General features: G+C 40.0%; 1 protein-coding gene and 1 pseudogene across 2 annotated transcripts; both read left to right on the forward strand.

Annotated features, from left to right (window-relative positions):
- Nucleotides 1-328: 328 nt before the first annotated feature.
- LOC148366372 (protransforming growth factor alpha-like) lies at nucleotides 329-10,798 on the forward strand. 2 transcript variants are annotated; one of them, XM_088336806.1, is made up of 5 exons: nucleotides 329-1,317; nucleotides 1,400-1,483; nucleotides 7,868-7,988; nucleotides 8,077-8,235; nucleotides 10,281-10,798. In XM_088336806.1, exons 1-5 carry the CDS (start codon nucleotides 1,293-1,295, stop codon nucleotides 10,342-10,344), a joined length of 453 nt encoding a protein of 150 aa, XP_088192932.1. In that variant the 5' UTR covers nucleotides 329-1,292; the 3' UTR covers nucleotides 10,345-10,798. The 2 variants fall into 2 exon arrangements, with proteins under 2 accessions (XP_088192932.1, XP_088192931.1); XM_088336805.1 differs by having other exon boundaries at nucleotides 329-1,483.
- Nucleotides 10,799-12,442: 1,644 nt separating this feature from the next.
- On the forward strand, nucleotides 12,443-12,586 carry LOC148366373 (U2 spliceosomal RNA; annotated as a pseudogene).
- Nucleotides 12,587-15,751: the final 3,165 nt, after the last annotated feature.

Consider the following 15,751-nt stretch of genomic DNA (forward strand, 5'->3'; position numbering starts at 1 on the left):
GAGCGCTATTAAAATGACAAATCTTAATTCCTAACCACTTCTCCATTTTTCTTGTGTTCTCTGTGCATCTACTTTGGAAAATGGTATGCAAAGGCATGACCTTATAACGCTCGGGAAAGTCCGGAAGCACGAAGTTATTTGATGCAGGCTTCTGATTGGCTGCCGACCATGCAACTTGCCAAACAGACCAACATTCCGAAATTCCCAAAACGAACGAAGATTTCGAAATCGGAATAAATCTTTTTATTTGTAAACAAAACAAACAAAAAAAAAAATATATATATATATATATATATATATATATATATATATATATAAATAAATAAAATATACGAAATATTTTTTCCTTGAAAACGTTATCTTGTTTTTGTGTATTTGGCATTTTGGGTTGTTGACTGGAGAGAAGGGCTTGGGTATATTTTTATTGTACATGGAATGTTTTAATACAGCACTTTGAGTTGCAATTTGTTACCTGACAATTGATCACAATACAGAACATAATGCACTATGCGCACAAGTGTTTCTGGCACCATTAGTAAAAAAATAATGTGTCATCTGTACCACTGGTGGTGTAGTTGTAAGGTTTTGGCACCATCACCCCCGCAACCCGGTTTGATTTGATTGGTCAGCGACACTAATCAATCATTGCACTAATTTGCACAAATATATATACATATATAGTAAGGGTATTAAGAGCCCAACATTTATACACAAATTTAACACAGTAAGCTCTCACTGTCGTCAAAATTGTATGCGCCTTATAGCCTGGTGCACCTTATATATGAAAAATATATAAGAAAAGACTAATTTTGTGGGGTGCGCCTTATAACCCGGTGCGCAAAATACGGTGGATATTTATTTGTATTTATGTATTTATTTCTTCTTATAAGAGTTCATATTTTTTCTACCGAATGACTTGTGGCACATGTCAGGTTTCAAGTCAAATATGAAATAAAGCGTATCCTAGATGCTTGAAAAAGAAACGTGTTTCCAAGCGCCGAGAGCGATCGTAAAGCACACGTTGCGTCCAAAAGGAACCTGGGGGCCATTACGCCTCCACCGCCAATCACATCGGCACAGATGGAACTTGCCTGTACATGCGAAGTACGTGGGACTTGAAGTATGATGAAATGATTTTTTTTTTCGGGAACCCTAGTCTCAATTACCCCTGGGAGACTTTTTTTTTTATTACGAGGTTATTTAAAAACCTTGAGTATGGCGCTCTATATAAAGTTGCGAGGTCGCTCAGTCGTAGCACGGCATCCGATCGACGATTTTAACACCGGGAAGAAATGGCAACGCGCAACTGCAAAAGAGGTGAGTGAATTTCACCGCTTTGTGACGGAGAATTCTAAAACCGTAGCTAGAATCTTGACCGAATGTTTTTGTTTTTTTGCAGGCATCCTCTCAGCCGTCCTCATTCTCATATCAACGACGGGGCTGTCGGCACAATCCACAACAAGCTCCACTCACCTTCAAAACAGTAATTATAAACCTTTCTACATATCATTAAGGTTATCAAGTCAAGTCAAGTCAAGTCATTTATTTTTGTATAGCCCTAAATCACGAAGAGTCTCAAAGGGCTTCACAGATTGTTACACTATATTACACAGACTATTGTCAACCGACAAGAGGAGTAGGTTATTCGTATGCAATAGAGTAGAGGTGAGTTTTAAGTTTAGATTTAAACATTTCCACTGAGGTTGCAGATCGGATCTCAGGGGGAAGAGCATTCCACAGCACCGGTGCCCGGATGGAGAACGCTCTCGAACCAGCAGAAGACTTCTTTGCTCTCGGGATCACCAGAAGACCGGCACTCTCAGATCGCAGGCTTCGGACCGGGACATAGCGGCAGATCAGATCTGAAAGATAAGAGGGAGCAAGTCCATGTATGATTTTGTACAGTACTAAGAGAACTTTGAAGTCACATCTTTGGCTAACTGGGAGCCAATGCAGGTTAGCCAAAATCGGTGTTATGTGATCGTACTTTTTTGTCCTAGTTAAAAGCCTCGCTGCGGCATTTTGTACTAGCTGAAGAGACTTGATTCTGGACTTCGGGAGACCGGAAAGTAGTGCATTACAGTAGTCGAGACGGGAGGTAACAAATGCATGAATTATTGTTTCCGCATCAGACTGAGACAGTATTGAACGGATTTTAGCAATGTTGCGAAGATGGAAGAAGGCAGTTCTAGTAATTTGCTTTACATGCATCTCAAATGATAGATCAGGGTCAAATATGACACCTAAATTTTTAACTGAGTCACTCTGTGTGATGTGACATTTGTCAAGGTTCACAGCAGTTTTTGAGAAGAAGTCACGGCATTTAGAAGGACCAATGACTAACATTTCGGTCTTTTCAGGGTTAAGACGCAAGAAATTGAGTGACATCCACTCTTTTATCTCAGTGAGACAGGCCTCCAAATTTCCACAGTTTAGTGTGGAAGATTCCTCCAACGGAAGATATAGTTGAGTGTCGTCTGCGTAGCAGTGGAAGCTGATATTGTACTTGCGGATAATATCACCTAATGGAAGCATGTAAATGTTGAAAAGTAGGGGGCCGAGCACAGAACCCTGCGGAACACCGCAGGTAACATTAAAGGGCTCAGATGTCGTTTCACCATATTTCACACAGTGCGTCCTATCTGAGAGGTAGGATCTGAACCACGAGAGGACGGTTCCTGAGAGACCAATCCATTTTTCCAACCGTTCTAGTAGGATATTGTGGCGCACTGTGTCAAAAGCAGCACTAAGATCCAGCAGCAGCAAAAGTGATGAAGCGCCAGAATCCATTGACATTAGGAGATCATTTGTTACCTTGATCAGCGCTGTCTCAGTAGAGTGGTTAGCCCTGAATCCTGATTGCATCGATTCAAAAAGGTTGTTCTCAGATATGAAAGCATTCAGCTGCTGTGCCACTACTCTTTCGAGTACTTTAGAGAGGAAAGGTAGGTTTGACACAGGTCTGTAATTACTTAAGATTTCTGGATCAAGGTTGGGTCGTTTTAGTGTGGGTTTAATAACGGCGGACTTAAAAGCTGCTGGAACTACACCTGAGGAGAGTGATGTATTTATAATATTTAGAACTGAAGGCCCAATGACGCTAAAAAGACTTTTAATAAGTGAACCTGGGAGCGGGTCGAACTGGCAAGTTGTCGGTTTGGCCGCAGTCACCACATGTTTGAGATCATCAAGTGACAGTTCACTAAAACCGGCCATTTTCCCTGGGCAGCCACCCTGTCGTGCATCTGCAAATTTCAGTTCTTTAATACGAGTGGTACTAATAGTATCTTTAGCAATTTCTTCCTGTATGCATTGAATCTTTTTAGTGAAGAAGACCATTAAGTCCTGAGCAGAGTGTGTCGAACTATCAGCGGTAGTCTGTTGCCTTGTAAGCGATGCTACAGTGTCAAAAAGGGCTTTGGGGTTGTTCTTTTGAGACGCAATCACCTTCGAAAGGTAGGCCGATTTTGCAGAGGCAAGGGCCGCTTTATACTTTAACAAGCTATCACACCAGGTTTGATGGAAAACCTCAAGCTTGGTAGCGCGCCATTTTCTCTCCCATTTCCTGCATTCTTTTTTAAGGGTTCTAGTTTCATCAGTAAACCAAGGTGTGCGTCTTTTAGGACGTGATTTTAGTTTTAAGGGCCCTATGGTATCCATCACACTAGTCAGGGTGGTATTGAACTCATTCGTGAGTGAGTCAATCGAGCCAGTGTATTTAGGAAAGGACGCAACTGCTTCAGGAAGGAGTTCAAGGAGCTCAGAAACTGTGCCAGTGCTTATATTGCGTCCGCTAAATCCTTCAGCTTATTTAACACTACATTTAGTTAGCACCTCAAATGTCACTAAATAATGATCGGAGATAACGGTAGTACACGGTAGCACCATAATGTTTGAGGTTAAAACTCCTCGAGTCAGAATCAAGTCTAGCGTGTTCCCACTTTTATGGGTTGGCAAATCAACTAGTTGAGTAAAACCAAAAGTTATAAAATGTGTGACTGCATCAAAGTTGTGATACATAATATTGTGACTCGCCTATCTAACTTACCGTATTTATACGTGTATACGGTGCATTTTATTTCACCTATAACTTAAATTGTGAGTGGGTGTTATACACAATGTTATACTTGTTAATTTGTCCAATGATTGATCAGTCAAAAAACATCGCTGACCACAATAGCTCAACATTGGATGCAACGGGAACCGAACCTGGGTCACTGCGCTTAGAGCACTGCATCCTAACGACTAAACCACCAGTGATATAAACAACATAGAAAAAAGCATTGTATTTTATCTCACTAACACTCTGTTTCTATTCACAGTACCAGAGACAAATGTTAAGGGGTGACCTACGTGAATTGTATAAATCTGAGGAGAAAATGTTTTGAGGTGGGGAGGGGGGTACTATGAGAGAAATGGGCGTTTAGGTGGTGTGTTTCAGTTAAAATCAGTGGAGTTTGCGCAGGAAGGAGTTATCACACTATTTTCATTCACAGGACCAGATACAAATGTTAGTGAATGGAGAAAACTGAAAGTTGTCCTGAAAGATACAAACGCAAAAAAGCACGACAATGGGAACAACTCTTTGGTGTATCTGATGATGAACTGGACTTTGAAAGGCGTTAAATAAATATTGTAAATTTTATCTTAGTACAGATGCTGCCCTACTTACAAACGAGACGATCGTAAGTTGAATTTGTTCGCAGGTTGCTTCAGTGCTATATTTTGTTTGTTTAAGGCTCGTCTAAGTAACCTGTATTGTTTTGTACTAAAAAAATAAACATTTTATAAAATAATATGCTCTATTAAGATAAAGTTAAGTTCAGTTAAAGTTACTTTTGCAAGAGGTCCTCCCCTGTGGAAAAAAGTGGCTGGAAAAAAAGCGTTCTGACCATTTTGTCAACCGCATCAAGCTTTCTTATTCCACTTTCATTTCAAAAGAAAGGGCTCACCTCTTCATTACACTTTACACCAACCATATTGAATGGACGCACGAGATATTAAACAATAAAAAAGGTCAAAGTTTTTAGCGCGCTGGAGTTACAATATAGAATGTTTACACACGAACTAGGAAGTAGAAGCCGGATTTCTTCGGGCTGGATGCTGAGTGACCTCTCACAGCGCCACACGCTGGTAGTGGCGGAAAGAAGCACTACAGTAAGGTCCTGGACTCGAAAAGAGGTGCACACAATACAAAACCTAACTTACAGCAATGTTTGGATATTTTCGACATCCACACTTTTTTTTCGTATCTACCGTTTTACTTAAGTAGAATGGTCGTAAGTAGGGAAGCATCTGTATTGTGTATAAAGTTTACATTTTCAATACTGCAGCAACCACAACAGCGTTTTTCTCATACAATGCTTCGTTTGAGCTGAGAAATAGTGAAAATAATTTTTATACGAATTATTTAAAAGAAATGTGGTGGGCGTTATACATGAGTGCGTGTTATACACAAAAAAAAATACAATAAATTATGACAACATATAAACCATAGTAATAAAATTATCACTGTAAGCACTCTTAGACAGTAAAGTTTAAAATGGGGTGCTTTTAATCTAATTTGTTTGACGTTTATAAAATAGTTGGTGAAAATATGTGAATATTAACAAATGTAGCTGACGTTGAAAAATATGTTTTTCTAGATAGAGAAACAAAAAGAGAGAAAATGTGCAGTCCCTTCTCAAGGTTTCTTCATTTTCCTTATGTTAAGTTTTTCCTTGCCCTCATGTAGGTTTAAGATCAGGGGATGGTGTCATAATAGCCTGTAGTTTGCATTACTCTGTAGTCTGTGCAGCCCTTTGAGACCCCTTGTGATTTAGGGCGTCACAAATACACATGACTTGACTTGACCATTCTAGGGGTCGTCAACATGGTGTCCGTGGGCAACAGGTAGCCCCTGAAGAAGCCTTGAGTAGCCTGCAAAATGGTTCTGAAAATGACTCACTAGTGAATGATAGATTGTTGTGATTCCCTAGGAAATTTGATTTGTAACTTGCATGATGTTTCAGTGGCTGACTGAGCTTAATTTAACACTGCTTCTAATAATTACACCCTGCTAATAGGGTAATAACATAGTAATAACATAAGTTATTTTAGAAACGCGCTAATCCAACAAAATACAAACTCTCAGTTTAAAAAATCATGTGTGAGGCCTTCAATATTAAAAAAATAAATCTTTGACTCAAAATTCATCTTAAATAAATGTTTGATTCTCTTAGCATTCCGGCTGTTCGATACCACATGTCTCGGGACTTATGTGGAAAAACAAACCACTTTATTCAAGTGGGTCCTTGTATTCTTCAATTTATCGTGAATGTGACCTTCAGAAGAAATTTTGTCACTTCACTTAAAATTCCCCCAAAACTCACCGTCTCGAGGTCAGAAAGATATAACGCAAAGGCAGAAGCTATTCTTCAAATTCAAGGATTCGGTTCAGGTTTTTTTCTTTCTGGAGCTTGTCTCAAAAATTCGGGACTTCAATGTTTTTTTTGATCAGATGGCATTTCTTTTTACAAAATTGCAATCCACTGAAAAAGAGTAATTAGTTAAAGTTAACAATTACTTCATGTAGAAAGCAATTAAGTTACCCCCCCTCCCCAGTTTACTGACACACAAAGGTAGTAACTAATTATAAATTACCGTAAATACTCAAATAGAAGCCTACCGCTAAAACGTTTTAAAAATAGCCACACAATAAAATAGATAGAAAAAAAAACATACACCAACCTGTGGAAGCAGCGAACCTTCATATTTCTTGGCTAATGCAATATTAAGAGCTTGCAAATGAACACTTACCCGAGACACTTCATATCCATTTTGTCTTTGGGCTTCAAACCACTCCAAGATCTCCTCCATTTCTGGGTACAGTCCAAGACGTTTTCTTTTTTTCTTCAGGCATGGTGTCTTGCAAAAATATTATTTTTATGTAAAAAGACCAAAGTTCAGAACACTTTTACTGAGAATTCTGTGCTCACTTTTGGCACACTATTTAATGTTGGTTTGTTGTTCCTGTACAAGCCACGCCCCCTTCCTTATGGTGCCTTCTAACCAAATATGTGCATATAAGCTGACCCCCTGATTTCAGTATTTTATTTTATATCTGTAAATTCTGCATTTATGCAAGTACAATTGGTAGGGTGAATATCTTCATGAGGGGAAATTCAGGGTCTTGTGATAGAGAAGGCACAGCCATAACTGTATTCATTCTTACTTAGTAGGTAAATATAAACATGTCCACCCTTAAGTTTAGAAGGATATATGTGAAACTGAGTGATGCAGGAGTATTCAGCAATAAGAGGACACCGTAATTCATTTTGGAATTAATAAGTTGTGGAATAACACAGTAATTTACTATGTAGTCACGACAGAATCTCAAAATGTTACAGTACTTACTGAGAATAGTAACTGCGTTCCAAGAATGCGTTTATTTTTAGCACGTCAGTCCCAACTAGAAGGTAAAAACAGGCTTGAAAAAACTCAGCCCAAACCAGCCCGATTTTTGTGATTTGAGGGACCGAGCCTGAAGCGAACATGAATTTTCATATTTTATATTTGAGGACTTGGGAGGAGAAAGGATGGTTTTCGCCAACTCGAACGCCCACGAGCGTGCATGCTGCGCGGATTCTCCATAGAAAAATAAATCAAGAAAAATGACGGGTGGACAATTAGGAGGGGAAAAAAAAAACGATAAAGATGCTTGGCCTAAACCTGAACGTAATGATTGACGTCTAAGATCTAACCGACTCAAAATATTACCTCTTGTCCATACACTGATGTCCACTACGTTGCCTTCAAATATTTCCTTATAATTTTCAAGCAGTTTTATATAAAAGTACGGCAGCTAACAATATTTTTCTCTGTGCAGGCACAATGGAGGATCCCAAACTCTTGAATTTCCACAGGCCATGCGCGAGCGAAGACCAGCATTTCTGTCTCAATGGCGGCTCGTGCTTCTACCCTCAAGACACCAGCAAACCCTCTTGCATGTAAGATGGCCTTCAACGGACAGGTGCAACTCCCTTTATCTTTGGGAATAAGCTTACCTGTTTTTTTTTTGTGTTTTTCACGGCGCAGCTGCACATCTGGCTTCAACGGGAAACGCTGCCACAATGAGGTGGACATCATGTCGTCCAAAAGACACACAGTCGTGGAGCACATCTTCTCCCTCAGCTGCGTGACAGCCGCTTTGGTTTTGAGCGCCGTCTTCATCACTTACTGCGTTGTCCGCAAGAGGTGAGACGAGTTCTAGTGTGAAGGAATCGAGCATTGATTCGGTCAAATGTCATGTTTTTTTTTTTTTATTAATTTACTCTAAATACAGCAATCCCTCAGTTGTCATGGTTAATGGGTAACAGAACCTCCTGCGAAAAGTAAAAATCTGCGTGGTAGCATCACACTTCCATAAAAGCCCCCAAGACTTACAGAGAGAACATCATTTCTGACTGAGAGTATGCGACAAAATAACAACTATAGATCTACAAATAATAACAACGCACAACACATGGTTGCAGTTGAGTGGATTATATTATTGTCATTATACAAAATTCAAATGAAATTGGAGTGATTCTTCTTTCAGTGTAATAAAGCAATTTAGAGAGCAGCTAGCTAGCATCGGGTGTCCTCGATTTCAGCCAAGTCCCCGCAAAGATTGAAATACAAGAGTCCTGAATGTAGCAGTTTCCCTCGAGTTGTAGCTCCAGGTCATCCGTTTTATGGGTAATGGATTTGGCGTTGCTGAAATACAGGCTCTGAGGGGGGAACTTGTAAGGGTTGCTACGTAGCTTAGCCACAGTAGGATGGACCTGCAGCACCACTCTTGCCTTCTACCTCTACGTTGCTTCCAAAACCTTCACACTTTTCTGTCTTTCCTTAGAGTCCGATTCAACAGATGAATTCCTTTTCAATCTAACGAGTCACTATCAAGTGCTATGCCCCAGTTTGTTTTGGTGGCAAATTCTGTGCCCACTCTGCTGTTTTACTGACAGCATACACCAGCCTATCACAGTCATGCACACAGGCAGTCACACCCACCCAACACAGAGCGCCCTCCCTAACCTGTCTATCAGAACACAATACACGCTACAATGATATCAATGAAAATAGACAATTCAGTTCAATTCAAAATCTGCGAAGGAGTAAACCAGCAATAAGCAAAGCGCAGAGTAGCAAGGGGTCTATGTACCATATTTTTGCACTATAAAGCGCACTGGCTTACAAGGCGCACCCCCTAAAAGTATTCTTTTGTCATATTTTTTTTCGTATATAAGTCGCACTGGACTATAAGGCGCATTCATATAAAACTACAGTAAGCATTTATTCGTGTATAACCGTTGCAGTATAAATGAATGCAATAATTATTCATTTTTAAAAAGCAACGTGTATCGAACCGGGGTCGTGACATAAGAGCGCTGATACTTAACCACTAGACCACCAGTGATACAAATGACATACGAAAAGGCAGAATGTTTTATCTCATTTTCGGCGCAGTGGTTAACGCATGTGCGGCACAGTTCTGAGGTCATGAGATCAAACCTCCTGTGTGTAGTTTGCATGTTCTCCCCGTGCTTGCGTGGATTTCCCACATTCCAAAAACATGCATGTTAGGTTAATTGGCCAGTCTAAACTGTCCCTAGGTGTGAATGGGCGAGTGAATTGTCTGTCCCTGCGTGCCCTGCGGTTGGCAGGCAACCAGTTGAGGGTGTCCCCTGCCCACTGCCCGAAGATAGCTGGGATGGGCTCCAGCATCCCCGCGACCCTACTGAGGATAAGCAGTGCAGATAATGGCTGGATGGATGGTTGGATCCCTCAACCACTATGGTTGTTGGGGCACCATTTCCTGTGGTGTACCTTGAGCAAGTTTAGCCTGGTGGCGCCCATCCCTCTCCAGGCCAACATACGTTTCTACCCGGTCTCGAACAAGGGGGCCTTTTGTGTGTTAGGCAAATCTGTTTACCACTATATTGAAACAAATATATAATATTTCAAAAGAATAACTGAACAAGAAAAATAACAATGAAAAACTGCCAGAACATTTGAATTGAAAAGATGATTATTTCACTAGTTTGACTTTATTCGATCATACTGTTTTAATTGGACATTTGGCCGTGTACAAAATATTTTAATCATGATATTTTTCATATTCTTATTTTTGTGTGTGTGTGTTGACTACTGCTGGTGCATCAGTAAAAAAGACCTAAAAAGGTTAATAGCCATTAAAGTAGAGGTCTCCTCCTCTACATTTACATACTGTAATTCCTGTTTTGTTCTGTTTTTCTAAGGTGTGCAAGATCAGACGCAAAAGCCAAGATAATAGAATCTCCACCGTTCGACGTGACAGTGTGACATTCTCCCAATCTCGCCTTTAGGCGTTCTTCATCCCCAGCCAGGTTTTAGCCAATGCAACAAAAACGTATTTTCTTTGATACACAGCTGACTTTCAGTATTTTTACCCATCACAAAACAGCCTAAAGCGACACAACTATGCAATTTGTCTTTAAACTTCACGAAAAGTGTGATTATTTATGGTTCTAACTTATTTTGTGTTCAATTTATTTAACATGTTTTTTTATTGTGAGATTTTTAATATTTGTATTTTTTTTTTCATGCTCCTTTGATATTATTACTTTGCCGAACGAATTGACTGTGTCGGGATGTTCTTGAAGTACATGACATTTTTGCATTTTTACTCACGATGAATTACACATTTGTACAAGTCTTATGTTCGCCTAATATATGCCACAGAATTAGTTTTCTTTATGATAGTGCTGTGAACTCAAAATCCATTCATTGTTTGATTTATGCTTGTTCTGTGTTTTTTGTTTGGGAGCTGCACAGGGCTTTAGCCCCGCAAAGGCACATAACGCGCACTATGTAGGGCATCAAGTGTCCAGGGGGGCACTGAAAAAAATCGGGGTCGTGGAAGAAAAAAGTGTAAAGTGTTAATATAATATGTGCTAATATGGTTAAACAATACAAAAGCAAGTGTATCTGCTTTGTGCCCCGGGCCTATCTCCGGTTGCATGGTGCCCCCCCTCTTCTCCCAGGGCTATGTGTAGTCATGTTCATTTGTGACGCCCTTAATCACAAGGAGTCTCAAAGGCCTGCACAGACTACTGCAAACTACAGATTGTCATTACACCATCCCCTGATCTAAGACCTACATGAGGGCAAGGGAAAAACTCAAAAACCCCAAGTCAAATCAAGTTTATTTGTGATGCCCTTAATCACAAGGAGTCTCAAAGGGCTGCACAGACCACATAGTATTGCAAACCACAGACTATCATGACACCATCCCCTGATCTAAGAGGGCAAGGAAAAACCCAAAAACCTCAGCATGAGGAAAATGAAGAAACCTTGAGAAGCACATGAGGTAATCCCCCTTCCAGGATGACCAGGCTGCAATGGATGTTGCATTAACAAACAATACAGAGACATTGCCAACATGAAATATAGGTGTTTAATTTTTTTGTGGGCTCATATGGCACACTGGCCAATTGGATGACCGCTCCGGCGCACTGGCCTATTAGATGTGAGTCTCACGCGACCGCCTATAATACCAAAAAGAGTTTGCATATAAAGAAAAAAACTGATACAATACAATTCAACAAAAATTGTAAAAGAAAGAAAGACCAAACAGTTTGGCAATCACATTTTTTCAAACAAAGCTCTCAAACTCAGATAGGAGATGATAGGGGGCGGCAGTAGCTCAGGAGGTAGAGCGCTCGTCTTGGGATCAAGTGATCCCGGTTCGAATCCCGACTCGTCCGTGTTACATGTCGAAGTGTCCTTGGGTAAGACACTGAACCCCTAAGACCCCCAATAAGCAGGTTAGCGCCTTACATGGCTGCAAGGCCGCTATTGGGAAATGTGGAGCACATTGTAAAGCGCTTTGGGAAGTCATTGACTTGAAAAGCGCTATATAAATGCAGATCATTTCATTTCATTTCATTTCATAGTGTTGGGCAGATAGTGAAAAGTGTCACTAGGAGGCGTGCTTTCACTGTCAGTGTCAGACTGTCAATGAAAGTTTTGGATTGATAGTGAATACCAATTATTTTTTTTGTATGTTTAACAGCACTAAATTATGATCACAAATCACATACAAAGCAGTGCAGCACAGTGGCGCGGGTGTTCTGAGATCATGAGATCGAGCCTTCCTGTGTGGAGTTTGCATGTTCCCCCGTGCTTGCGTGGGTTTCCTCCGGGCACCCTGGTTTCCTCCCATATTCCAAAAACATGCATGTCAGGTTAATTGGCCGGCTGAAAACCAGTTCAGGGTGTCCACTGCCCAAAGACCGCTGGGATGGGCTCCAGCACCCCCGCGACCCTACTGAGGATAAGCGGTGCAGATAATGGATGGATGGACATACAAAGCATGTTAAAACAATATTTTACCAAGACAACAAATTAAACGTCCTCACCTTATTTCTCTATTCCAAAGTTAGCTAAAATTGCAGTGCCTCCGGAAACGATGCATGACCTTTTGGCTTAGATTTTTGCAATCCGGAGATGGAATAAGAGCTTGCTCTGTCCACTCCACGCATCAGCCCGGTATTGCAGTACTTCCGGGAACGGTGCATTCGCAATGATCGCAGCAATGCTTTAAGGCTAGGACCTTAGCTTGGCCTTTTGGCTGAGAGTAAGTGTCCCGGCTCCTAGGCTTTGTAGCGTATTATGAACTGACCGATAACGGATAATGAATAACGAAGATAGATCAATAACCCTTAAAAACCCCAAAACCCCCCCCCTCACCTTATTAATCCAAAAGAAAAAAGAAAATTACTTATTTAATTCGCGTGTTTGTCGACCGTGTTACGAAAATAAATTGCACTGAGAAATTCCATCTTATTTTTTTGGGTGGTGGTATGTGGTGTTTCTGAGTAGAAGACAGAACTGTAGTGCTTCTTTCTGCCGTGTGGCGCTTTGAGAGAGAAGAAATCCGGCTTCTACTTCCCAGTTCGTGTGTAAACATACTACACCGTATCTTCAGCGCGCCAAGAACTTTGACATTTTTATTGTTTAATATCTTGTGCATCCATTCAATATGGTTTGTGTAAAGTTTAAATAAGAGGCGAGACGTTTCTTTAGTCATGAAAGTGGAATAAGAAAGCTTGATGCGGTTGAGAAAATGGTCGGATCACTTTTTTCTGCCACTTTTTTATCGCGGAGGAGGAAGTCACCTAACTCTTGAAGCTCATCTTCCAAAAGTAAGTTAAACTTAACTTCATTTGTCTTTGTAGAGCATATTTTATGAAATAGTACAAAACCTATACAAGCCTCAAACATAGCCTTAACTTGCGAACGATATCATTCGTAATTAGGGCTGTAATGAATACAAAGTACGATTCTGTATATTTTAGTGCAATGATTTATCAAACTATGTCAAACTATGTCGCTGACCCCGATCAGAATGGGATTTGAACCCGGTTGTGAGTGCCGAAACCTAACCACTAGACATCCAGGGATACAGATGTTACAATACAAGACTTTCGATTTTAATCTCATTATCCCACTGTTTTTACCCACAGTACCAGAAACGAATGTTAGAGATCGGAGAAAACATTAAATGATCATGATAAAAACAAATTAACGCAAAAAAGCAAAAGGCAACTCTTTGATGATGAAGTGGACTTTGCGCATAATTATATCTTTCAGGACAACTTTGTTTTCTCAATTTTAAGAAAACTGAGAAAAATAACATTTAAAAGGAGATGCTCCTCTTCAGTCTGAAGAAGAACAATTTATTTTGAAAGTCTATTATCTATTTTTTTTGTGGTGGTTCTTTGGATCCCTTGACCTCAAGGGGCACTATTTCCTGTGGTGTGTTTTGGGTAGCGCCCATCCCTCTCTAGGCCAACATTTGTTTCCACCCGGGCTCGAACCGGGGACCTTTCGCGTGTTAGCCGGATCCAAAGAGGCTTCACACACTTACAATTACACTTGTAATTTTTTTTTGATCGAATTGACTAATGATTTGATTGAATCGTCTTAAAAAATAATAAGAAGAAATAAAACGTTTCTGCAGTTACTCAGTACTCGAGTAGTTTTTTTTTTTTTACCAAATACTTTTGTTTACTTTACTCAAATAATTACCGTAAATTCCGGACTATAAGCCGCTACTTTTTTCCCTAACTTTCAACCCTGCGGCTTATTCAGTGATGCGGCCAATTTACGTAATTTTTCTAACGGCCGCAAGCGGCGCTCGAGTGTTGCTACCATTAACTGCCCTGTCAAAGCTATGTTATTATTTTTAAAGCTTTGAAAACTCTCTCGGTCTTTCTTTGTAAATATGTGTAACCCATGTATAGTGTGTATTTGGAACTGTATATTTTTGTAATGTATTTATTTGTATTTATTTTAGACACTTATTCTGATATGTTTTGCACGTGTGAACGAAAAATGAAGGGCGGAACAAACGCGGGGTGCCGAGTTTAAGTGGGGACCGCTAAAGGTGAGGGACAGAGAAGGAAAGAAGAGGGGGTAAAAAGTTGGTTAAAAAAAAGGAGTTGCGTCAGTAAATGTGTTCATCTGATATATTTTTCCCACCCTTACCTTTGGAAATATACACTTTTTTCCTTGTATTACTTTCAACGGGACCCGGACTCTGCAGGTCTGCATCAAACCTTAAGTACCGGTATCATTTTCCATTAATTTTGCCGGCTGTGATTTTTGGACTGTGGACTTTAATGAAGGACATTTAGTGAGGGAGTGAGGTCCCAGTTTTCAGGATTTACAGTGGAGAAGCTGACTGATAATACTAACAAAATTGTCGTTGTTAGAATGTTTAGTGAAATGATCAGTGCTGATGACGTCTGTTATTGGTTGAGTAGATACTGCTCAGTAAAAGGCCAGGCTATGAAGGTGAGGTGTGAGAAAGGCTATTGGAATGGTGCCTGGAGGGTACCAGTCCAACTACGGCAAGATCCTCAGGGCTTTCAGGGACTGAAACAAATTCCGTCGACTATATTCCTGGGGGAAAACCGTGGCTTTATCCACTATCAAGGGCAACCAAAACTCTGTCGCAAATGTGGTGAGCATGGGCATCTGGCTGAGGTATGTGATCGAATTTTTTGTGGAAAGTGCAGAACAATTGGACATTCCTTTGAGGAATGTAGCAATAGCAGAAAATGCAATCTCTGTGGAGAAACGAATCACCTCTTTAGAAACTGCCCGAATTCGTTTGCTAACAAATTGAAAGCTAGGAAGGCAGTTAACAAAGACAACAAAGACAATGAAATGATGTCAGACAACATAGATAATGAAGTGAATAAATGTCACAAAGACAATGAGGTGAATAAAGATAACAAAGACAATGAAATTATGTCAGACAACATGGATAATGAAATGAATAATTGTCACAAAGACAATGAAGTGAATAAAGATAACAAAGACAATGAAATTAATAAAGTCATGGAAATACAAAATGGAAATGAACAAGAAATTAATGAAGTTATAGAAATACCCAATGAAGATGAACAGGAAATGAATAAAGTTATGGAAATACCCAATGAAATTGATCAAGAAATGCACAAAGAAATTGGACAAAACAAACAAATTGAAAAAACAGATGTACCTACCAAAACCCCTGGAGCAGAGACCAGAGAATCAAAATTGAAACAGGAAGAACCTGGAAATTCAAATTCGATTTCTCATAAAATACCTGAATTTGGACATGACAAACGAATAGAAAAAGCAACTGCCACTCCGAAAACACATATTAATCAGGAAGGGCCTGGAAGAGAGTTCAAAT

This window comes from Urocampus carinirostris, chromosome 5 (genome assembly GCF_059441175.1).
Source record: "Urocampus carinirostris isolate Australia breed hairy pipefish chromosome 5, RoL_Ucar_1.0, whole genome shotgun sequence".
NCBI classification, from domain to species: domain Eukaryota; kingdom Metazoa; phylum Chordata; class Actinopteri; order Syngnathiformes; family Syngnathidae; genus Urocampus; species Urocampus carinirostris.